This window comes from Vidua macroura, chromosome 5 (assembly GCF_024509145.1).
Source record: "Vidua macroura isolate BioBank_ID:100142 chromosome 5, ASM2450914v1, whole genome shotgun sequence".
Classification (NCBI taxonomy): domain Eukaryota; kingdom Metazoa; phylum Chordata; class Aves; order Passeriformes; family Viduidae; genus Vidua; species Vidua macroura.
Genome location: NC_071575.1, coordinates 7,672,577 through 7,697,345, shown reverse-complemented (window position 1 = coordinate 7,697,345; position 24,769 = coordinate 7,672,577). Strand labels below are relative to the sequence as shown.

General features: G+C 45.8%; 1 protein-coding gene across 3 annotated transcripts in view; it reads left to right on the top strand.

Moving 5' to 3' along the window:
* Positions 1-23,485, top strand: part of ARHGEF5 (Rho guanine nucleotide exchange factor 5) — a 33,828-nt gene extending 10,343 nt beyond the window's left edge. For all 3 annotated transcript variants that reach the window (XM_053977674.1, XM_053977673.1, XM_053977672.1), the window contains exons 2-15: positions 8,877-12,414; positions 13,793-13,874; positions 14,250-14,314; positions 14,595-14,854; positions 15,714-15,874; positions 16,707-16,859; positions 17,494-17,623; positions 18,565-18,639; positions 19,453-19,542; positions 19,858-20,012; positions 20,669-20,830; positions 21,207-21,277; positions 21,591-21,695; positions 21,903-23,485. In XM_053977674.1, coding sequence (XP_053833649.1) covers positions 8,892-12,414; positions 13,793-13,874; positions 14,250-14,314; positions 14,595-14,854; positions 15,714-15,874; positions 16,707-16,859; positions 17,494-17,623; positions 18,565-18,639; positions 19,453-19,542; positions 19,858-20,012; positions 20,669-20,830; positions 21,207-21,277; positions 21,591-21,695; positions 21,903-22,057 — 5,187 coding nt within the window. In that variant the 5' untranslated portion in view covers positions 8,877-8,891 and the 3' untranslated portion in view covers positions 22,058-23,485. The remainder of the gene's footprint in view (positions 1-8,876; positions 12,415-13,792; positions 13,875-14,249; positions 14,315-14,594; positions 14,855-15,713; positions 15,875-16,706; positions 16,860-17,493; positions 17,624-18,564; positions 18,640-19,452; positions 19,543-19,857; positions 20,013-20,668; positions 20,831-21,206; positions 21,278-21,590; positions 21,696-21,902) is intronic.
* Positions 23,486-24,769: the final 1,284 nt, after the last annotated feature.

Genomic DNA, 24,769 nt, shown 5'->3' with positions numbered 1-24,769 from the left:
TTCCATGCAACATCCCCTCAGAGCCAGCCCTTTCCTATGGGGAGAAGGCTGGCTGTGAGTTCACCGGAATGGCACAGTCAGTGGCAATAACGAGACAAGGAAACATTAAACCATAAAAACAATGGCTCATTTGGAAATGGTTGTGGATCCTGCTTCCCCTGGTGCCCACTTCTCACCTGGGAGGGCAGCAGATGTGTTCCTAGCAGAGGGCCAGGACTGAGGGTGCAAAACCCCATGCTCTCCTGCTGCTGCTGTGCCTGGGCTGCCGAGGGAGCACCTGGCTCTGTGTGCGGAGTGCTTGGCAGTCACACCTGGAGAGACACCTACGCTGGAGAGGCAGGGACAGGCCTGTGGATCCTGGGTGTGGTTTCACCAGAACGTAGGGCTAAGTCCAGGTTTCTGCTTTCCTGCTCCTCCTTTGCTGCCCAGCCCTGTGTTCTTGTCCTCTTGTGCAGCTTGTACAGCTGCTCTGGGGTCCCAGCACATGCAGGACATGGACCTTCTAGATTGAGGACTTCTGATATGAGGACATGCTGAGGGAATTGGGATTGTTCAGCCTGGAGAAGAGAAGGCTTTGGGGTGACCTCATTGTGGCCTTCCAGTACCTGAAGGGAGCCCACAGGAAAGATGGAGAGAGACTTTTGACAAGGGCCTGGAGTGACAGGACAAGGGGGAATGGCTTCAAAAGTAGGTTTAGATGGGATATCAGGAAGAAATTCTTCCTTGTGAAGGTGGTGATGCCCTGGCACAGGCTGCCCAGAGAAGTTGTGGCTGCCCCATCCCTGGCAGTGTTCCAGGCCAGGTTGGATGGGGCTCTGAGCAACCTGGGATAGTGGAAGGTGTCCCTGCCCATGGCAGGGGGTGGGAATGAGATGGGCTTTAAAGACCTTTCCTACCCAAACCATTCTCTGATTCCATATACAACTACTGCAGGAGGCTGTCAGATTTGCCTTTACTTACTTACCTTTTCTCCTGTGTCATACCTTTATGGCTGCTCACATCACTCTGCTCCTGGGTTGTTGCTTTTTTTTGGCTCGACAACTCCCTGGGATGGCTCATACATGGTCATGTGTGCACTGGCACGAGGGAGATGTTGGCAGCAACCTGGATGCATAGTAAATTGGTCTGTTCTGGATTTTCAGGGTTCCATGTCAGGTCTTAATTGAGATTTATTGAGATCCAAGTGGTGTGGGATAGTTTTGTACAGTCAGCAGTGGAAGGAATTGAAGAAACTCTCCTTTTGCTTTTTTCCTTTTTTTTTTTTTTTTTTTTTTTAAGGAGTGGAATATAAACAAATGAGCTTTGCAGGATATCTGCAAATACCTAAATTTGGCCTGACAAATTTGATTATCAATCTTTGTTAACCCAGTTATATCACAGTGTATTTCACTGCCTTTTTTTTAGCTTCTGGTAGCTCATGTAACTCACTGCATCAGGCCTAAATATTTGGCATTGTCATGAGTCCCAGTCTTTGAAAAACAGGGATCAGGCAGAGAGGGAATGGGGAGTTGCCCTTCCTCTCCTTAGTTACAAATTAAGGTTTAGGATTAAGAAATTAAGATGAACCCAGACAGCGAGATTTAATTGTTGAGTCATACTTAGTTTTTCTGGCCTTTTCCATGCCCAGTAAAGGCCATACATCCATTTTTTCTTAATTGTAAGCCAAAGCTCTCACATAACCACATGATTCTAGGAAGTGGGACTGTATGAGAAACAGAAAATGTTGTGATGTGCACAATAAACCTGTGCCAGTTGGCCATACAAGCCCTAGACTGTGAGGAACAACAAGTTTTCCGTGTGTTCGCATTAGTACCTTCCTATTCAGCACCCACACAATTCCTGTGGCTTTGGGTGTGTGAAGCTATTTTTCCACGAGGGAGAGGGAAGGGGTCCTTGCTGGTGGTTTCCCACATTTACATTTCTTATAACATTTCATTTATAACTAATACTTTTTGCTTCCAATACCAAACTTGTCTCGTGGTAGCTTCTTCAATCTAAAGACACCAGTTAAATTTCCAAGGAAAAAATGATTTGTTCCCTGAAAAGCTGGGTTAGGGGAGGGTTGTACCAAAACCTGTTTTTCCCACATACATCCCTACATCCCTTTTGGATGGATTTTTTTTTTTTTCTTTAGCTACAATTTTCAGTACAAAGCTCCATCACTGCTACGGTATTGCCAAGTATTTTTGTGATTTGATTGTGATACAAATCTCATAACTTTTAAAAATAAATCTCATTGCTGGAGTCATAAGGTAATTAAAACTGATATGAGGAGCTAAGGCTGAAAACATGCATTCTGAGGGCACAGCACAAGGATAAATGTGTGATTTTGTTGTTGTGGTTGCTATTTCATGGGATTCTGAATCCGACATTTTTTTATTGTTCTTTCCAATTGATGGTACAATATTGAAGCCAGAAAATGACAGTTTTCTGCTGTTGTTATGGCTGATAACACTGTGCTATCACTACCCTGGAAAGTGCAGTTTTATGGGTATTTTAGCATTTTTTTTTAGTTGTATAGGGTGTGCTTTACCTATTGATACAAAAGCAGGATTTTGCCAGTATATTTATGGCTGGGTGTATATATATATATATTGGTGTTTAGCTTGTCAGTCATCCCACACTGCTAAAATGTTCCAGCTTTATCTTCTGTGGGGCTCTGACAGCTACCAGAAATCTGACAATTTTCCAGATGGAACTTGATCTGGCTGTGAAAGAGGTTCTATTACCTGTTTGCATCAGACAGGGTAACTTTGGAGGGCCTCTCTGCAGGGCAGGACAGTTTGTCCCACTTCAATTTGCTGAATATTGTTCATCCTTATCTGTCTGTAGCTTGACTGTGCTCAGAACGGGTACAGGTAACACAAATGGCCCGGCTGCGCAAGGCCAAGCTTTCAAGTGTGTTTCCAGGTCCTTTGATGTCTTAAGGGCATTTGCATCTGTCAGAATGGTTTGGTGCAAACATGAGCCTTCTTTAATCTGAGACTCAAAACCAGCAGTGTGGGATTCTGGCTCATGCATCCATAGCATAGTGAGAGACTCTGAGATTTCTGCCTCTAATTGGAAATTCTGTCCCATGAAGGTCCTGAATCATCCTGCTCAAAGAGGAACTGGGAACTCCTGGGGTTCATGGCAGACATGCCATCTAGGAATGTGTACAGCATGCTGCTAGCAGCCACCTCTGCATAAAATATCATGGGGAAAGTAATTTGGGAAGTTCTTGCCTTCTTCTGTGCTCCCCATGTTTCTGTCACTTGTGTCTCCATCCCCAGAGTTTGTGGAGAGGCCTGCACAGAGCAACTTGCAGTGACTCAATACATTACTTCCTCTGTGGGAATTCTGCTGTTCACCAAGCAGTGTCAATTATCTTTCTACTGAGCTCTAGCAGTGAGAATCACACACTATTCTTGTTTATTGTCGTATTAGAAAACTGCAGAATATAAAGGCTTACCCATTACTTTTATGAATATAAACTTAACCTCTGCTTAGAGTGAGCTGGTTTTTTTTTGCTTTACAGGTGACCCATTTTATCTTAAGAATGAATCACTTTTATTGCATCTCTGGGAAGTGCAATGTACAATCCAAGCCACATTCATCACTTGCTGTTTGCCAAATGTTCAGTAGCAATTTCCAAGATGAAATTGTGTTCAACCCAAAATTATGTTTCTCTGACACTTTTTTTTTTTTTTGTTAGCATTAAGTATTATAATCTACTTAAATAGCAACCAATGTAAGAAAAGTATGGAAAAGTATCCTGTTCTTTTTTTCCCCTCAGTGAGTCATTAGATAATTAATAGTCTCAGTGTATCTTGAGCGTGCCTATGACAAGTGAAAGCTGCAACTGGGTGTGTTAAAACTTGGGCAAACACTCTACACTGGTGTGACTGGGAGGTCTCACTTTTGTTTCTCAAGCTTCAGTAGCAGCTCAGATGCATTTTCCAGGAGTTCAGGTGCTAATGGCAGCTGTGTTTTGTTCTCCCCTGCCTAAGACACCTGAGGCAGCTCCTGGTTCCCAGAACATTACCAGTACTGTGTAGCACAGCAGTAGGCTCTACATTATTTTGCTTTTTTAGATCACCTTGCTTTTCCATCTAAATCTTTTCCTCCATGCCCTCAAAGCTGACTCCACATTACATTATTTCCCTCCTTCCTTCTTATCTCTAGCACCCTGTGTTATCTCTTCCTGAGCTCAAGAGTTTTGACCAGCCTCCTTCACCTCCCTTGATGGGTTGTACAGCGATAGAGCAGCCCAGGGTGGTGTGTGAAAATTGGTGACTGTTTCTTTGCAGGGGAATATGGGCAGTGGGAATCTCTCATGTGGACATGTAGGAAACCAGCCTAAGCATGGCAGGACTAGCTGAGGAAAATATAAAAATTGAGGCTTGTGGCAGGGCAGGCTTTGTGTTCAGTTTCCTGGGTGTCTCACCTAACTGAAGTCCAATGTGTGGCTTCCTGGGAGAGATGGTGCTGTACTGCACACGGAGCTCTGGATTTTGTAAGGAGAAGGGCTGGCTCTGAGCTGATTCAAATCATAGAATGATAAGGAGTTGGAAGTGACCTTAAAGATAACCATCTGCTGTGGGCAGGGACACCTTCCACTATCCCAGGTTGCTCAGAGCCCCATCCAACCTGGCCTGGAACACTGCCAGGGATGGGGCAGCCACATCTCTGGGCAACCTGTTCCAGAGCCTCACCACTCTTACAGGGAAGAATTCCTTTCTAATATCTAACCTAAATTTCCCCTCTTTCAGCTCCTTGTAAAGTGTACCTGAACTGTGTGACCAAGCTGATTAAACCAAGCTGAGATAGCAGGAAAAGGTTCAGGGCAGCCTTGTTGTTTTTTTGGCGGCTTGTTAGAGCCAAACACGAAACTCTTTCCTGCCTGAGCTGAAGTCCTTAAAGCCAGCTTTCGCATTTCTACACCAGATTGTGGCTGCACCAGCAAGGATAAGCCCAAACTAGGGACTACTTGGGAAACCCTTTGTTTCAATGAGGAAGAAGGGTGTCCTCGCCCGTGCCGCTCAAACATTGCTGGGAACGCCTTTCTCCTCTCGCTGCCAGAAGCTCAGGGCGGCAGCTGGGCCGGAGCAGCTCCATCCCCGCGTCGCAGGGCAGGAGTTTCTCTGCCGGGAGCGCGTTCGCAGCAGCCCGGGCGTGTGGGCTGCCCCAAGGCCCGCGGCAGGGGAGCAGGACGGGGAGCGGGGCCGAGGGCGGCACCCGGCACCGCGCGGGGAGGGCCGAGGTGGCGGCCAGAAAGCTCCGTCTCTCCCCGCGTTGGGAGGAGGAGGATCTCAGGGCTGCACTTGTGTGTAGCCTTGCTTCCTGGCTAGCTGAAGGGCTTGTCTGTGCTTGATAGTACTTGTTATTGCTCCTTTCTTCTTTGTTGGAGGAGGGGGGGAGGGAAGGTGAGGTACTTTCTATTTAAAACCAGAAGTGTTTGTCATCTCCGTCCAGGTGAATTAACCCACAGTGGAAGGAAGTACGACATTCACATTGCCTTTTGTATTCTGGGAAAGCTGTGGATGGATTGTGCCCTCATGCTTTCACTGCTGTCCTTTTGTTGCTCACCAGGCCACCTCCTTCACCCTTCTCCTCTCAGATATTGTGCCTGGGCTGCAGCAGGTCCAAGCATTGCCCCTCTGTTTTCGTGCTGGCATGTGCCCAGCTGCTCCCTCTCACTGTTCCAGCTTGGAGGGGTTCTGTGCACCCAGAATCACCTAAAAGCTGAGTGCATGGCAGCTGAAGTCTGGTGTTTCTAGGTCCTCTCTAGAGAAGAGCCTGCGTGCCTTTATCTCAACAGGGAACATCGGTTTACCTTGTTTCAAAGACAGAGCATATGAGGGAGTGACAGCCAGCTGATCATCTGATCCAGTGAGAGATGTGAAAGATCAGTAAGCCCCAAAAGGGGAAACAGTGAATTATCTTTGAGAGTTTATATATCCTGCCTACTGGCAGAGGCTAGATAGGTCCTGTGTGCTGCTGCTCTGTCATATTATTGGCCCTGCTGAAAATGCTAATTGAAAGTTTGCTTTGGGTAGCTGAGCTCTTGGGGGTCTCCTGGGCCCACCTCTGATGGAGCAGACCTGCACTGGGAGTTTAACATGACAGTGCTCCACAGACATTCTCTTCTGGTAATTGCTGGGCTCTTGTACATAGCTGCTCTGCATGCAAAGACTACAGGTGCTGTCAGTCTTGTTTTATTATTTCCCTTTCCATCTCAATGAAATTCTTATTGCAGACATGTGTCTTCTACTATGGTGCACCCAGCCTTCAACCTGGAGGTTAACAGTTTCCCTGGCAAGATGCATAAGTCCTCCCCTCCTGTCTCTGCAGAAAGTTTGCCTGCTCCTTCTCCTGCCTCACTTCTCAAAGCTCCTCTCTTGCTCTCCCTGAGGTGTGCAAAACACCTGGCAGTAATATGATGAGACAAATCTCACTTGGCAGCTTCCAGTGTTGATGTGCTGTGCACCTCCCTCTATTCTGCCTCCCAGTATCATCATGGAACTGCTCCAAATGCAGTTTTAAACTCGTCCTTTCACCTGTCCAAATCCCTTGCAACAGTGCCATGGAGGTAGAAACTGGCATTTTGAGCTTAATAAGAGGAAATTGAGGGCTGTGTACATCTGTGAAACAGCACAGTGAGCAAGTGTTCTTCCCCTGACAAAGTGTGGGATTGCATTTGAGCACTTTACTATTCAGATCTTTATGAGCCATCCTACCTTTAGTAATAGTAAATCTTCCTTAACCAGCAGCTTATGTCTCCCTAAACAGTCTCTCTGCTCTTGGGGAGCCTGTTTTTGAAGACTGTCTGTATTAGGTGTGAGAAGTAGTACTTTTCTAGGCCTGGAGCTGAGTAGACTCAGATGGGGTAGCCAGGAGAGCAAAGAGCAGTGTAGCACAAGAGTGATCTGATGTGGAACCTTTGAAAAGACAGTTTAGCAGCATCCAGGTAGTTTAGTAGCAGCTGACAGCAGCTGGAAACTCCGTGGGAACTCCCTGAATGGACCTACCTCTTTGAAACAAACTGGTTGTTAAAATTACAGCTATTACAACTACTCAGTGCTTGGGAGGGAAAATCCAAATTGCTGAAAACCCCTGGTTTTGCAAGAAAGACTGTTTTTTCACTATAAACAAAAATTAAAGATTACATGAGAAAACATACACAGGAAGTAGTTAGCTGATGAGTTAAAATCAATTAACTAACTCAATTATTTTCTGAATTTTTTTTAGAATTGAGGCTGTTCAGCCTGGAGAAGGGAAGACTCCAGGGACCCCATTTCAGCCTTCCAGTACTTAAAAGGGGTGTATAGAAATAGGGAGAGCTACTTTTTATATGGGCAGGTAGTCATAGGACAAGGGGGATATGTTTTAAACCAAAAGAGGAGAGATTTAGATTTGATATTGGGAAGAAATCCTTTAATATGAGGGTATACAGCACTGGTACAGGTTGCCCAGAGAAGCTGTGGCTGCCCCATCCCTGGAAATGTTCAAGGCCACGTTTTGCTCAGGAGCTCTAAACAACCTTGGATAGTGGAAGGTGCCCCTGCCCATGGCAGGGCCTTGGATCTGGGTGATCTTTAATGCCCCCTCCAACCCAAACCATTCTGTGATGACAATACAATTCTGTTATGAAGGTGTATAAATGCTTCAGTTCTAACTCCAGATCATGCGCTCCTTGCCTTCAGAGCAGGTGTTTTGTTTCACTTGACGCAAGGGAAAACAGAAGCTAAACCAGCTTTCAGGCCAGGCGTGCCCTGGCCATGGAGCTAACTGGGACAATTAGTTCAGATGTAATTATGCCCTTACTGCTTTTACTTTCTGTGTGGGATCAGAGGCTGCTACTTGTGACTACAGAGCCACTCTAGCACAAGGAAGTCACCATAGAAGAAAAGAGAGGGAGCCACAACAGTTTGCCTCTTTCTCAGGTTTTTTCCAGGTAGGGTTTGTGGGTCATGGTAGAAGACAAAGAGATAAAAGTGGTCAATCAGATTCTTCTGTCCTTTGAACAGACATACCCCAAATGTGCTAGTGCTTTGTCATTCCCTAGTGCTTTGTCATGTCTGAACTTCAAATGCAATAGTGGATGGGAAATTCCACTATATCCTTTGGGAAACTGTCCAACAATCATGAGATGGTTTTTTTTTTCCTTTCTCCCTCCCTAAAAGAGTAGACTAAATGATGACGTAGTTTCTCTTTATAGTCTGTAGATTAGTCCACACATACCAGAGCTATTCCTCTCAACCCATGTGGTTTACAGCCTTCAAATAGCTTGTGTCTTGTGTCATGTCCTAGTTACCTGTTAATCAAATTCTTATGTTCCTATGTTTTGTTAATTAATTTCTGTGATCATTTTGCAATGAGTTCCAGACCTACATAGAGATCCGCAGAGAGAGCCAAAGAACAGACAAAAATCAGAGAGAACTTTTTAAACTCAGCTAGAAGAGGCCAGGAGTATTTGCCCACCTTGCCCCATGAAAATCAATGGAGATTTTTGAAAATTTTCTTGTTCTCTGGATGCCTTCTGGTACCCCCTTTTGGGTCTGAGAAAACCAGCCATGGACACCACTTTCCATAAGTTGCCCTGTGGCCATTGCAGAGAGCTCAGCAGCTCTGCTCTTCGACCAAAGTCACTTTCTGCATTTGCATATGAAACTAAAGAGACACCAGTGGGCTTATTTTGGTGTTACTCTCATACTTCAAGCTTACATGTGGTGTTTGCCTGTTCTCAGTCTTTGTGTTTGTTTCCCAGCTCTTATCACCCACTATGTATGTGCTGTTGGTTTTGTTTTTTGTTTTTTTTCACCTGCAGTAGAAGCAGTGAATTAGATCCATCGTATCCTTGTGAAGTAGTAACAGAAAAATACATTTTTCTTCAGCAGGATGTGTCACTGATGGAGTCTGAAGAAACCAGCGAAGGAGGTACCACTCCCCCAGGAGCCAGCAGCATCCCTGGGGAAGCCTGGGATTCTTCAGCTGTGGAAGGAGAGCATCATGCCACTCACACAGCAGCTGAAATGAGCACCAGCCCATCTAACTCTGCAAAGGGAGCAGAGCTCAACACGCCCAAGGACTGCCTTGCTGCTCCAGGGAAAGCAGCAGAGATGCTGGGCAGACCCTCTAACCCTATGCAAAAAGTGCCAGCAGGACTGGAACAAGGCCAAGGGGATACAGAGCCTCAAAAGGGACTCTCAGAACTGGAAGGAGAAATGCTTTTAGAGGAGGGTGGACTGGATTATTCTCTGAAACTTAAGCAATTGGAACTGGTTGACCTGGAAAGCAACCAGGACCCTTCCTCTCACAGCAGAGTCCAGGATGAGCCAGCCCCTGGCAGCCCCGTCCTGCAGGCTGTGAAGCTCAGCACTGAGTTTCCTCAGTTCCGGGCAGAACTGGCTTTTCATGGCTCAGACCCTCAGCAAACAAAATCCCCTTTGGCTGATGCCATTTCCTCTCAGAGAGAGACACCTAAGTGCTTTTTGGTGTGTAAAACTGTTTCAGAAGGGCATTATAAGGCTGAACCCTTTCTGGATAACATCTCCAAGGATTCTTTGCAGGAGGTTGATGCTGGTGCAGAGCAGGAGCAAAGCACCAAAAAGTTGGCACCAGCACCTGATGAGCAGCCTACCTCAGAGGGAGCAGTAGAAGACACAGCTAAACCTTACACTTCTGAAGATGTTCAGGAAAGCTTAAGAGCACCCCAGGGTTTGGAAAAGAATACAGAATCTTCCTCTTCCCATCAGTTTTCTTCCACCTTAACATGTGACAGCCAAATGAGTTCACTACGAGAGGGAAACACCTCAGCTGGTGAAACAAGGAATACCAGCATGGTCAAAGACCAGGGAATGGTTCCTGAAGAGAACTCATCTGCTTCCAAATGCCTTAATCTAGAAGATGATCACAGAGAAACTGAGGGCAGACCTGCCCCTTCAGCAGAGAGTGCTTTCCAAGGAAAGAGTACTGCTAAAAGGACAGAGGAAGTGAATGCTTCACAGCATAAGGAGCCAGCCTGGGAGGAGGCAGCATCTGAATTTCAGCAAGAAGAGGAGGAGGAAGAGTGCAAAGAGCAGAATCTGCCAGAAGAAGGCAAACCTTTGGAGCTCAAAGATCAGAAAAACAAGGAACAAAATGAGCAGGAGCAACTGCAGAGGGAAGAGCTCAGACTGGGGGAAGACTTGAAACCAGAGGCTCTGTCATCAGCTTTTGGGTCAGAGATACCTTCTGTTCCCAGGCATAATTTGGATGCATGTGTTTTGGAGTATGGTTCTTTGTCTGAGCAAACAGGATCAGCATTTCCTCCTGGGGAACCTGTCTCTGTGGATCAGCATCCTGGTGAGGACGTGCTGCTGAAAGCTCATGTCACAGAAGAAGGTTCTGGATGTCAGCCACCTGCAGTCGAACCTCTGTCCTCAAAAAACCAGAACCCAGGGGGGGAAACTCCACACATGTGCCATGTCTCTGACCAAGCAGAAGACCTGGAGGACTCTGGCCACTTTTCCATCCGTGGTCAGGATATTGGAGAAGCTCACTGGGATGATAAGACACAACTGGGCAGGGAGAATGAGCACAGTGATGGTCATGGAAAAGCTGTCCAGAGGTTTGATAAAAGAGATGCTGCATCACTCTGTGAAGGGGTAACAGCACCTTTTAGCGCAGAGAACCCAGAGGCCCTTGTTCCAGCACATCCTTCCTCTGCTACCAGTCACTTGGAGCCACCTGATCTTATAGATCTTCATCCTATAACAGGAAAAGCTGAGCTTTGGGACCTCATTCCAGCTTCCCCCTCAGAGATCACCTCAGCGGTATCAGCGTCTGTTCCAGAGCAGGAGGGTGCCAGAATAGCCTCTGTGACCCCTGAACACTGTCCTGGCACCAGCCTGAATGAGCTGCCAGACTCTGCAGGGAAGCCACCCAATCAAGCTGCTCCTGCACAAGGGTGGGACCCAACACCAGCAGAAACTGTTGTAAGGACAGGTGCAAGGGAGGCCAAGACTTCCCATGAACTCCTTACTTCTGAGGAAGGCTTTCATGAGGACCCTAGTGGCTCATCTTCTTTCTCTGTAATGTACACGAGCTCCCTTCCTCTGCAAGGGAGCTTTCCTAGGGATAGGAGGTCTGTGGCTAGTATTGTAGGGCCTCTGGAAGCATCTCAAACACCAGGAAGGACTTCCACTCCCCTGAGCCACCCTGAGACAATTCAGCAAAGTTCTCCCCAAAAAAGTGCCATTATACAAGGAAAAGAAACGGCAGCAAATGCGGATCGTAAAACACAAGTGCCTTTATTTGATGAGCCTGACTGCAGTTTATACCAAAAAGAGCCTGGATCCAGAATTTCCAGTGTGCTGAGCACCCTAACGTGGCCCTCCGAAGATGATATGGTCCTTGCTGTGAACCAGCAAGGACAACCTCTGTCCCCTGTGTCCCACTCAAGCCTACCTCTGGTGTCTGAGTCTGATGCCAAACAGCTTCCTCATCCTCCTTCCCATGTCCAAAGGCCCAGTCAAGCTCAGGCCCCTGCACTCCATGCAAATCACGTTGTTCCACCTCCAGCCCCTGAAGGTTACCAGCTGCTGGCTCCTAGACCGCACTCCAGGCCCCCCCTCAGCTGTGGGATGGATGATGGTAAGCTGAGAGCCTTTCACCCTCCTCCAAGCCATCCTCTCCGAACTGCCACCTCTGCATCTGATGCCAACTCCGTGGCCTCTGCTTCTGATGGAGAAAGTCTAGCAGAGAGAGACGACCTTGTTCCAGTGAGTGGAGAGTGGGATCTTGGTGACGCAGATCCCCATGATACAGAGACTTCCGATGACTCAGGGGTCAGTTTGGTGACCAAAAGTTTTTTGGCTCTTGGAAATGAAATGTTGGTTGGCTGCTCTGACACCAGCCCTGAAACAGCAGATCCCCATATGGATATAGAGAGTGGAAAATCCTCACCTGACCACCCTTCTTGGCCCTCGTTGGAAGGCCTGATAACATCCCCAGACTCCAAAAGCAGAGACTCTCCACAGCTCCTTCCAATGCTTGCATTCACCAATCCTATCCACTTCCTCCAGCTCAGCCCTCCGTCGCCACCAACCACCAGAACAACCTGCCAGGACGAGGAGCTGCGATGGGAGCAGCCCACAGGTAGCTTCAGTGGGGACACAAAGAACATCCAGGCTCCACTGGCAGTCACAGAGAAAACAGAAGGTGAGAGGAGGGTCAGGCAAAGGCTGGAAGGAGAACACCAGCCAAAGGCAGAAAGGGCCAAACATGCACCCTTGGAAAAATCATCAAGTTGGCCAGACAAAAAAACTATTGGGGTAGCTGTGCAGGACCCAGCAGCCAATCAAGAAAACCCAATTAAAAGCCGAGTAAAAACCAAGGACTGGCACCGTCAGGGCCTGAAGAGGATGTCAGTACCACCAGACATCTTGCAGCGTGAGTCCTCTCTTCCATTTCCCTTCCTCCTTCCTCCCTCCAACTTAGAACAGTTATCAAGAAGCAGGATTAAATTAAATAGACAGTGTAATGGAGAGGCATGAGAGCTGAGAGCTTAGCATGGCTCTTGTGCCTTTCTGGTGATACTCCCTGCTCCAACCCTACAGCCCTCTCCTATCCTGCCCCAAGCTTCCCTTTCCAGCTGTCCCCTCCTTCCTCTCTGCTGCCCTGTGTATCCTGCTTGTTCCCTTGAGTAGGGATGTAGTCTGGGGCTCAGTCTTCTCATTCCACACTAATACCTGCAACAATAAACTTACTTCATGGATCCCCGAGGCAGTAAAGAAGAGCCATGCATACACCCTCAGTAGCCCATATCTCTTATCAGTTGTTTATTTGCTGCCTCCCCTTATTTTGCAACTGGCACTTTTAGGTTCCCACTTGACCTTCTAAAAAAGATGATTTTCCTGTGAGCACAAGATTTGAGAGTTCAGATAAGAATGGAAATTTGTCAAACCCAAGGTCCCAGCTTGCACAGAAGTCAAATCACTGATGTCACAAGTGGAAAACATGCATCTTCTGTAATGCAGCTCATTCAGCAGTACTTGCTATCAGGATGTGTGTCTGTTCTTTACTATATCTTATGTGAACTTTAAATAATTGCTTCTTTTTAGTTCTTACTTTAATCTATTTTTGAAGCTCTGAAACATGCTCTGATATTTTTGGCACAGAGGAAAAGGAATGTGATATGGAAGGGAGTAAAAAGGTTTGGCAGAACTTGAATCTCAAGATTTGTTCATATGTTTCACCTGTAATTTCTTGATTCCAAAATTTAGAATATTCAAGACAATAGTATTGTCTTTCCCCTTATCCATAACTGCAGCTCAGTCTTTGGGCTTTCTTCCTTTTTCTGCTTCCAGTTATTTCAGATTTGGAATTTCTTCACACCTTATTTGATTAAATCCCTCACAAACCAAAAGGACTTCTCCAATTTTACACTTTGGCTCCACTGATCTCCTGATGCCTGGCCCTAGTAGCTGAAAGTGTAAGGACAGCACCAAACAGGGCACACAGGCAATGTCTTTGCTTGCATAACTGGAGAGGGAAGCTCTTAAGAGTTACTGTCACTGCCTAAAATGTCACCTTTTTCTTTGTGTGAAAAATAAATGTGGCTAACACATGTAAAGTGTAAGTAATGTCAAGGATTATTAAAACTAGAATGTTTCTGACCCAGAAATAAATGCCATGAGGGCACCTGTACTCCAGCTCAAGATTGCCACTTAGGTGGGGTATAGGTAAGTGGTATCTGTGTGTCATTTGGATTGTAGATTAAGTCTAAAAATTGACTGATGTGTTTACTTTCCAATTGTCTTCTATGCAGAGGTTTCTTCTGTTCCTTCAGAGGAAGAAGCTCACAAGGCACACAGGGAACCACCAGTCAGCTCAGAAACAGTTATAATGCGGTGAGTCTCTCAAAGACCCTTAGAATTTGCCCCAATCCCTGTGCAGCACAGACACCTCCATTGTTTCTGAGTTATCAAAGATGATGATAAAGAGTGGAAAACTTTAATTAAATGCCCTAGGCCTGTGTTTCAGTCTATGCTCTCTTGAGGAGGACCCTACTGCAACAGAGGTCTTTCTGTGCCTTCAGGACAGCCTTTCCATTAAGTCAAACTTTTCCCTTTGTGTCAAGTAAAGCTTGACACAAGTGGAGCTTGAGCTTGTTGGAAAAGAAGAGCTCCCTGTTGTGGCAGAGCAGATTCTAAGGTTTGGACAAGCCATCTCTGGTGCTGTGCCCTTTGCTCACTCTGTGTTTTGAAATCCTTATTCCCTGGCAGAGAGAAGAAACCTGCAGACACAACAGAGAACTTCAAGCGCCGGCACTCCAAACTGATCAACTCCTGTAAGTACCTCCTGCCTGGGGTGCTGTGGCAGTCCCCTCTCTGCCAGCATCTCTCATCCTTGCAGTGAGCAAAAAGGAGAGGGACTCCTGCCACGTGGTGGTTGTGAGGGTGTAGTGTTAGAGAGCAGGGAAAGCAGCTGGAATCCTGCAGTACACTCGGGCAGCTGGTGAGCTTTGCCTGAATTTGACTGTCCCAGTCCGGGGCAGAGTTTTCTCCAGGTTGAAGCAGAGGGTGAGTTGCTACTATAGAAAAGATAAATATATGTGTCTTTCTCCACAGCAAGATTGCTGTATCAGGAGTACAGTGATGTGGCTCTGAACAAGGCCATCCAAAGCCAGAAGAGAGTGGATTATCCAGAGGATATAGAGTCAAGTTTCCCAAGTTCCCCGAGGCTACGGAGGAAAGTACTGTCTCCCCAGGACTCATATTTGCAACGTCTGTCAGTCTCATCTAACGCATCCCTCTGGCAGGACATCCCCGTGATACGGGGCAGCAGAATGCTGCTTAACATGTCCCGTGAGGACCAGAGGCTGCAAGAGGTAAGGGGCAGATGTGACACAGTAAATGGGTGATCTTGTAGTCAAGAAAGAGTCTCTGGAAGAGGGGTTAAAGCAGAGAGCAAAATCTGTGATGTGGGAATGCAGGTGGTTGAGGCAGAGGTCATCTCTACCCCTGAAAGCAGCATGGGGTGTGAAGTACAGCAATGCTGAAATGCTGAATTTTAGAGAAAAGCAGCATTGAAGGATGGATTCTGCACTGTATAAATAACTCCAAGAAAACAGACATGAGGAAAAGTGGGAACAAGATAAGGAGTTTTGAGTATACTCAATGCAAAAGGGTGTGCAAAAGTAGAAGATTTGCAGCATTCTCCCATACATAAGCTTGTGAGAAATGCTAATAAAACCACAGTAAATTCTATTTTCTGTGTTAGAATATGAGTTTAGCAAATTGACTTGTGTGAGCTGCAGGGCTGAGATGTATGGCTTCAGCACAATGGTACAGAGAAACTGGGTAAAGAAAATGAGAGGATCTGAGAAGTGGACAGGAGAACCCAGAGAAAGAGGTGAAAACGATGGCATGGGAAGCGTGATGAAGGAGAAAAGGTGTGTGGTACGGATGCTGGACTTTATGGGAGCTTGTGTAAGTGGTGTTGAGGGGAAGTAAAAAGTAAAATGAGAGCAAGTAGCTATTTTTAAGTCATACCACAAGTCTGTTTTTTAAAGAAAGTCTATAATAGCATGCTTGCCCTTCCTTTCTAAAGCCTCTCTTCTGTAATTACACACGTCCTTGCAAGATGTGCTGGGAGGATTTCCTGCTTTGCCCTGTCTCTTCTCTGTAAGATTCCTCACAGACTTGCACAGTGTACTGATGCTGTGCTTCCTTGTTTTCTCTCCCAAGGCCAAGTTTGAGCTGATAATATCTGAGGCTTCCTACCTGCGCAGTTTGAATGTGGCAGTGGATCACTTCCAGCGCTCGGCAGAGCTCCAGGCGATGCTCACCAACCAGGAGCGCCAGTGGCTCTTCTCCCGCCTCTCCGATGTGCGCGATGTCAGCGCCAGGTGAGACGTGGCCCTTTGCTTCCAGGTCTAACAGGCACATGGTGCTTCCATCAGGAACGTTTCTCACTCCTCTTCTGCATGTTCACTGTTCAAGGCAGATACAGCACCTAGTGATGACACACCAACAATGCCTGGAAAGGAATATTCACCTTTTAAGGTGACAGGGCAGCGTGAATTCTGGTGTTAAATCCCAGATATTATGGCTCAGTTGTGCACAGAGCACACTGCAGGGGATCCAAATGGTTATGTAGCCTTGTGCTACTGCTTTCAACTACAATTAAACTTGACTAACTAGACCCCAACCCAAACCCCAAGCTTCTGCCAAATACAAGACAAAAGGAGCAGCTGCATGAGCCCCGATGAAAAGTGGGGGGGAAAAAAAGGGAAAGCAGTAAGTTACAACCATCACTTGGCAGAAACTAATGTGAATCAATAGAGCGTAATTCATGAAATGTGGACGTGACCCCACATGCAAGGAATCCTGTATGTTGTAGGATTCTGTTCTGCTTTTCCTCCTGCAAGGCTTGACTACATAAGTCACTAAGCTGGTAAGGTTTGCTGCTACCTTTTCCATTTCTACCAGCAAGATTATTCTGGTGAGGTCTTAGTTTTCAGCTTTCCTGACCATGCCTGACCTCTCAAGAACAGAGGTCTTTTGCCTCTGCTTTTTCCTTGCTGATACCAAGCCCTATATTGTCATTATCCAGATATTACACTCTCTCTAGAACGAAAGAGCTGTCTTCTGCTTGTCTGTGGGCTGTCAGGGTTTTAGAAGACTAAATGACACTGATATTTCCCTCTCCTTTTTTGGCACCACATCCATGTGCTGCAGTTTCCTCTTTGACTTGGAGGAGAAATTTGAAGAGGACATGTTCACCTTCCGTGTGTGTGACGTGGCTCTGAAACACGCCCCCGACTTCCGCCGGGTGTATCTGCCATATGTGACAAACCAGACATATCAGGAACAAACCTTCCAGAGGCTCCTGTAAGTTTTTCTCATTTGCTGCACCCTTCTTCTCCTTATTTCCATGGATATGGACTCTTTCAAACAATGGGGAATATGCAGGAATGGGCTGTTGAGCAGTGCTCTTGCTACGCCCCCAGAAGAACCTTCTTCAATTCAGTGTCATTTGGGACGTCAGGACAGAGCTCCTGCAGGCTTCTCTCCCATAGCATTGGAGAGGAAAATAATATGTAATATCTGATCTTGTTGCAGGCTGTTCTCTGTCTGCCCTCTACTGAAGAGAGCAAAAATGACTGTCCTGGATAATGGTTTTCAGTCTTGGTCACTGAGAACCAGAGTGCAAACCACCACTGTCCCCATGAAAGGAGCACTGCTGATAGAGGGAGTTGAAATGTAGATGTTACTTCTGGCTTTTACTCCAGAGACCTGTGGAAAGAGGAGAGAGATAATAACAGCTGTACTGCCATCCTGTAGCTGTTAGAAACCCATAGTTGCTCTTCAGCAGCAGAGCGATGCAGTTTCTTGACGCCTGTTGCTCCAGGGACAAAACCTGACTGTTGGGAGTACTCCAGCATTCCCTGAAATCTGATACTGCAAAGGTTATTTATTTACTCTGATACCTGGATGTCTTTTTTTTTCTTTGTCACTCACACAGAAATGGAAATGCAGGGTTCCAGCAAGTCCTGGAGAGACTGGAAAGTGATCCAGTGTGCCAGCGCCTCTCACTTAAATCCTTCCTCATCCTCCCCTTCCAGCGCATCACTCGACTCAAACTCCTCCTACAGGTAACTCTGGTGATTCTGCCTTCCCTCAAGTTTGCCTAAAGCTGTGTCTGGAAGCAGCTGAGGGAGTTGGGAAAGGGGCTCAGTTGAGAAAAGGAGGCTCAGGGGGGACCTTCTGGCTCTCCACAACTCCCTGACAGGATGGTGCAGCCGGCGGGAGGTCAGGCTCTGCTCCCAGGGAACAGGGACAGGACAAGAGGAAATGGCCTCAAGCTGTATTAGGGAAGGTTCAGGTTGAACATCAGGAGGAATTTCTTCCCAGAATGAGTTGGGAGGCATTGGGCTGGGGGCAGCCCAGGGGCATGATGCAGTCCCCATCCCTGGAGGTGTTCAGGAAACGATGGATGTGGCACTGTGTGAGGTATTGCTGTTGGTGAATCATTTAGGGCTTTGTTGTGACACTACTTTAATTGTACCCCAGTAAAGAATTTATGGAGTCTTCTCAGAACATGCTGATTTACATTTTATTGAACTTTCTGGCTTCCTGCTAGGAAAACAAAGCAAGGGTTCCTTGGCTGCCCTCTAGAAGACAGTCTGTGTCTATGCTTTGCCTGCAAAGTTGACTGATAAAGAGCCATCCAGACAGGGAATCAGGCAGTCCCTAAAGAATTAATTTGAGCTGTTTCTATGAAATTCTTCTTTTTGATTATTTGAGCTTCTTTTTAATAGGAGAAAAAGACAATTCTCTTCTGTTCATACATCCATTTGTGGTTTAACTAGTGGTTGCTTCCTATGCCATGTAACTTCTATGTGATAATTAATACAATTTAGATTTACAGTATGGTCAGTATGACTTAACAGTGACATTCTGCATCTCAATTTTTTGGCTTTCTTGTCTCCACATGTCATCAGCTACTTCTGCTTTATTATTTATTGAACTCTTCAGTGGTGGCAATGTCCACCTTTCCCTGTTTGCCTCATGAAAATAATCTTTTCTCACACAGAATATCCTGAAAAGAACTCGGCCCAAGTCTGAGGAGGAAGTGCAAGCAACACAGGCCTATGATGCACTTGAAAAGGTAAAGGTGCCTACCCTTTCTGCAGCCTTACCATTGTCTCTAATTAGTCATCAACTCCCACCCTTGCCCCTGCAAGAAAATGTTGCTTTAAAAAACTCCATAGCATTACTCTATTGCATCCCTTCCTCTTATCCTGTTTTATTATAGAGAAAAGGTTTAAAGTTTTCTGGGACAAATGGTTATCTAAAATTTGTACAGCTTCCAAAGGTGGATTGTTCTGTCTAGTGATGATTTGACCTTCCAAAGGAGAGCCACAAGGATGATGAAGGGCCTGGACGTGAAGACAAAAGGAGTGGCTGATGTCACTTGGTCTGTCCAGCTGGAGAAGAGGAGACTGAGGCCAGAGCTCACAGCAGTTCTGCAGCTTCCTCACAAGGGGAAGAGGAGGGGCAGCTCTGATCTCTGCTCTGTGTGACCAGGGACAGGACCCGGAGAATGGCTGGAGCTGTGTCGTGGGAGGGTTAGGTTGGATATCAGGCAAAAGTTCTTCCCCCAGAGGGTGCTGGGGCACTGCCCATGCTCCCTAGGGAATGGTCATGGCCCCAAGGCTGCCAGAGCTCCAGGCACATTTGGACAGTGCTCTCAGGTACAGGGTGGGATTGTTGGAGCATTTGTGCAGGGCCAGGAGTTGGACTCAATGATCCTTGTGTGTGCCTTCTAGCTCAGAATATTCTCTGATTGTAATATATACTTTTTTTTTGCAGGAGGATGCCTAAGGAATTTGTCACTTATGCTGAGGGGCTCCTGGGAGTAGTACTGATCCCACCATGCAGTTCTGCTCCCACCTCACTGCTCATCTGTTTTCCTCTGCAGCTCATCAAGGATTGCAATGAGAATGTCCAGCGCATGAAGAGCACTGAAGAGCTGATCTACCTCAGCCAGAAGATTGAATTTGAGTGTAAGGTGAGCTCATCCATTTCCTGGGCCTTGCTCTACCCTAATGTATTTTTTGTCTTTCCCCACAAAGCCACTTTTTGTTCTCCTCTCAGATATACACACAGCTGTTGAACCAGAACATCATCCACAGGCCAGCTCTACATCAGTGCTTCCCTTGCCCAATCATTCATGTCAGCCTTCTCATGAAGGTGCCTGCCATGACTTACACCTCTCCAGCTGGAGAACTGAAAGCACAGTTCCTCAAGAGAAAGGCAGAAATGCAAATCCAAAACTCACAGGGACCCTTTTTCTTGTGCATAAATATTTATTTTTGTCTTGCAGATATTCCCACTCATCTCACAGTCGAGGCGACTTGTGAAGTGTGGTGAATTGACAGCACTGGACTTCAACAACCTGAGTCCAAAATGGAAAGTCACGACCCGGCCCATCTACCTGCACCTTTTCAATGACTGTCTGCTCCTGTCTCGGCCCAAGGAGTGAGTGCTTCAACACAATTCTTGCTGCCCCTTCTAAAATACCTGTCTCTTTTGGTGTCTGTGCTTTGATGACAGAGTCCTTTCCCTCTGCCTGCCAGCAAGTGGCAGCCTTTGTCAAGTCACTCTCCTGTCCCGACCTGATGTGAGTATCATGCAAGTATATGGAAATTGATAGTCCCAACTCTTAATTACGTATTGTAATACAAAAACATACCTTGTGGTCCCTAGCACAACACTTCTCTTCTGCCTTTGCATCTCTACAATGTGAAACACTTGAACAGTAACCATTTATTCTAGTTTTATTGGTAAATAATTTCTTCCTAAAGCACAGTATAAGGACTAGTGAATGTGCAAATCACTGGTTTGTCAAGAGCTGTTAGTTAGTTGTGTTGGGGTTTTGAGGGTGGTGGGTTTGTTTTTAAGCTGTAAGCTACCAAACAAAATTCTGACAGGACAGAATATTTCTACCCTTTTCATTTTTAAATCCTTTCTTCTCTGGTCTTCTGAGACTTCTGACAAGAGCACTGCTTAGGATGTCTGAAGCAGACAAAGACTCATTAAAAGCTTTTTGCTTTCCTGCAGACTACATGACTCACTATGTAACCCTCATCACCTTAAAACTCACACCTTGTTTTGTTCCTCCTCTTGACCTCCAGGGGTGGACGTTTTGTTGTGTTTGACCACGCTGCTTTCTCATACGTGCGCGGGGAGAAGTGCGAGATGAAACTCCACGGGGCCAACAAGAATCTGTTCCGTCTCTTTCTGCTTCAGAACAACCAGGGAAAAAGAGTGGAGTTCTTGTTTCGGACAGAGACACAGTAAGAGCTCAAGTTTACCTCTGGTATATCCCGTTACCATGGCCAGACACCTCCTAGTAGCCTGATGGTTGTCCCTCAGCTACTCAAATGCTGAAATACTAAATGCAACTGCTGAGCAGAGGTCTTGAAAAGCATCCTCTTGCTATAACTATTTCCTTGTGAAACACCTTCCTGCTCTCTCATCATAGCTGCTTGATACAATACCACCACATTATGTCATACCATCAGCCTCCAAAAATGGGAATGTTTGCCTTTTCCCACCTCCTTTCTCTGCTTCCCTTTGTGTGAACAAACACCCTCCACCCCACCCCATTTCAGTCACCAGACTGCTGTTGCTCACACTGAATGCTGATACCTGTTCTGTGTTGTTTTCCAGCAGTGAGAAGCTGAGGTGGATCTCTGCTTTGGCTCCTCCGCGGGGAGAACCGGACCTCCTGGAATGCCCTGGTGAGACTGCTCCCCTGCTGCAGCAATGGGGGCGGGCTGGCACTGTGAGGTGGGACACCCCAGAAGGATTCCAAGGCAGAATACTTGGGGTTTTGTAGATAAAGAACATACTCATGGGTTTTCCCTCAATGCAGGGTACTGCCAGTTATTTTACATGTTTTAACACTTTGTTTTAGATGAGGACCTGCAGTGTCCCTTCCAGTTCTCTGCTTTTTATTTGGGCAGCTCCTTACTCTTCACCTCCTCGGGAGCTGATGCCCACAGGTTTACTGTTGCTTTCCAATATATCAATGTGATCTTTCCTCCCCTTCAGATGCACCTCAGGTTCAGTGCATAAAGACTTACAAGGCTCGGGAAAATGATGAGCTGGCTTTGGAGAAGGCAGATATCATCATGGTTATGCAGTACAGCAATGATGGTGAGCAGAACGAACAGTGCCTGTCTTAAACTGTAGGATTGAGAGGACAGAGGGATTCTTCATCTTCTTCAGGATGCTTTATTTGGAAGCTGAAAGGGGATCTTTTCCTTTGTTCTTAGGGTCTTTTTGGAGGGGGCTTTTTTATGGGAAACAGTGAAAAAAAATATATGACTTTTGCCTCATGTTGTGCTTTTCCCCACACCACAGGGTGGATAGAAGGAGTAAAACTCTCAGACCGGGAGAGAGGCTGGTTCCCCTCAGAACACGTGGAAAACATCTCCAGCAAACACGTGCGGCAGAAGAACCTGAAGGAGGAGCAACGGGTGAAGAATGCCAAGCAGCAGGTTTTCTGCAAGAAATAAGACTCTGTTTGGACCTGTACAGTCTCCCTGCCATGGGGATACCATGGCTTTTCTATCGTGCCTCAGAAGAAATGCCTCTGTGAAGAGCATAATACACAGCACTTTGACAGGACCGGGTGCTTTTTGCCAAAGAAAGCGGGAATTCAATCAGGAAAAGCTTCCTCTGTGTCAGCAGGACTACGGCAGCAAGAGGAGGGATAAAGATTGCATGTATTGCTTGCTTTGTGGTAGTAGGGAGGGACTTAAATAGGACAGAGGTCTCGGGTCTGGACTTCTGAAAGCATATTCCTGGTTTTGCCACTGACAAGTTGCAGGACCTTATGCAAGTCACTTCAGAGTTCTGCCTCAGTTTTGCCATCTGCAAAATGGGGGTAAACTTACCTACCTCACTGCATGTTGTGAGGCTAAATTCACTAGTATTAGCAGCCCTGAGAGCTTCAAGTTCCAGAGAAGGAAGGTGCTAAGTGCAAAGCACAACAGAGCTGAGGAGAATATTCCCTTTGAATATCCTCTGGATACCTTCATGGCATTTGATCTCCATAGTGTAATTTCCATTTAGGGCAGTTTATGTAATAGATCATGCAAGTCTACTGGGGTTTAGATAGGCAAATATTTCATTGTACCCAAATGCTGTTAAGAGTCCTTGACAGCATTACAAAATCTGTTGGAATTATGCAGAGTTTTCAGAAGCTGCTGTGATGATTTCCCTCACGTAAGAGGTATCATGCTAAGGACTTTGCTTCACAAAGGTCACGTCTCTTCTGATCAAGCATCCCACCAAGCCATCTGAACTGACCTTTTTTTTTTTTTACTCTGCCTCCCCCTGGAAGATCAGTGACTTTTGACAAAGTTTTATATTTCATGTTGGTACACGCCCCATACAGAATAACCAGGACTAGGCACATGCAATGAAGTGGCACTTTACTGCTGCTCTTACTCTGATTGCTGATGTGGTATTGCATGCACCATTTTGCACACTTATGGAGAACACTGAGATATTTAGCCACTGTAGATAAAGTCAAAATATGCAGCAGGGTCTTTGTTCTTTTTAAGGACTCTCTGGTTTTAAGTCCAGTTTACATGCATTTGTGCAAAACCTGTCTGTTTGAGGATATGCCTTCAACTGTAAAATACTGTTTCTGTGTTAAAGTGTTCAGCTCAGTCAATGCAAGATCAAGTTTAAGAATCAATACACCAAAGACAGCCACGTGTAGCCTCTTGCATTTAATATATTTGAAGAATTAGTTACCTGTGTATTTCCAGCTTTCTGTCTTTGTAACATTCTGCCTTTAAATCCCACTTACATTGTATCTAGAATAGCTTATTATGGCCTATTTATATCAATAATTTTAGCTGGATTAAAAGAAAAAAGTTGCTTTTAGTCCTAATAAACTCATGCACTTCTCCAGTTAAAAAGCTTTTTGCTTGCCTTGCTACTTAGGTTTTCCTATTGAATGTAAGTAATTTAATTTACTGAATATACATTCAGTATTTTTTTGCTATAATTTTCCTTTCTAAGTGACTGTTAAGTACAAAGAGTTCTCTTTAGCAGAGGCAGTGAGGAAAGCTGGGTTTATCCAGCCTTAAGGTTCTTCAGTATTATCCCCAGCCTTAGAGAGCTGATGCTGCAGCTCTTCCACAGTGGTGTTAGTCATCCATAACTGAAGGTAAGCTGAAGGGATGAACTACAGAAAATGGGAGTCCAGCCCACTAGAGCAGAAAGACAGGACCCACTCATTCAACTTTTAATCTATGGTCAGACAACAATCTGACACTTTTTTTTTCCCTCCCCCAAGAAGGACTGGGGTTGGTCCTGAACTAAGAGCCAAAGCAGAGCTCTACTTCAGACTCACACAAGAAGGGTTATAATCCTCCACAAGACCCAAAATATCCAGATATCCCAAATGCCTGCTTGTCCTAGGCTGTCATGAATTTAAGCAGTTCCAAGTCCCCAGGATTGTCAGTGTCTCAGGTGGGACACAGAATGATGCCATGCATGTCTGTGTAAGGTCATCTCACACAGACAGTTGAGGCATCCCACATCCACTTCAGCTTCTTCCAGGAGGAGCCAGCCGTACATATCCCCATTCTAAATTAGAAGTCACCTTGTTCAACAACTCAGGTTGAGAGTTCTTTACTCTTTCAACTTCTGCTCTTGAAAGCAAGCAGGCAGATTGTTCATTAGAGCCTCCTGTACAGAATTTGGCATATATTCATGCCTAATTATGCTTAGCATAATTAAGCATTAATATATGCTTAATTCCATATGTTGTTAAAATTCCACTTGACATAGGAAACTTCAAGGGTACTGTTGTCATGACTGACAGCACTTCTATACTTTTTAACTAGTTGGATCAAAGGTTAACTTGTCCCTGTCACAGGTACAGCCTTTATTTCCTCAAGTCAGGCCTTTGTATGTTGAAGAGCATTTAAAGGTCAGCTTACACTTCTAAGAACAAGTGCTCATACCCCGGGTTACTTTGATTTCTTACATTTCAGGCAGGTCTCAACTTCTCACTATTTAGTTAAACTGTTAGCCCCAGCACCATCCTGCCATCAAAATCCACAAACAAATCTACGCTGAAGTGCTTTTTGAAACTGATTGACATATCTTTGATTTGTACAAACTTAACACTAGTACAATATCCCTCCCAAATGCACGTTCACAATACAGGAATCAAGTTAGCAAAGCGCCTACTGTGTACTCTGACA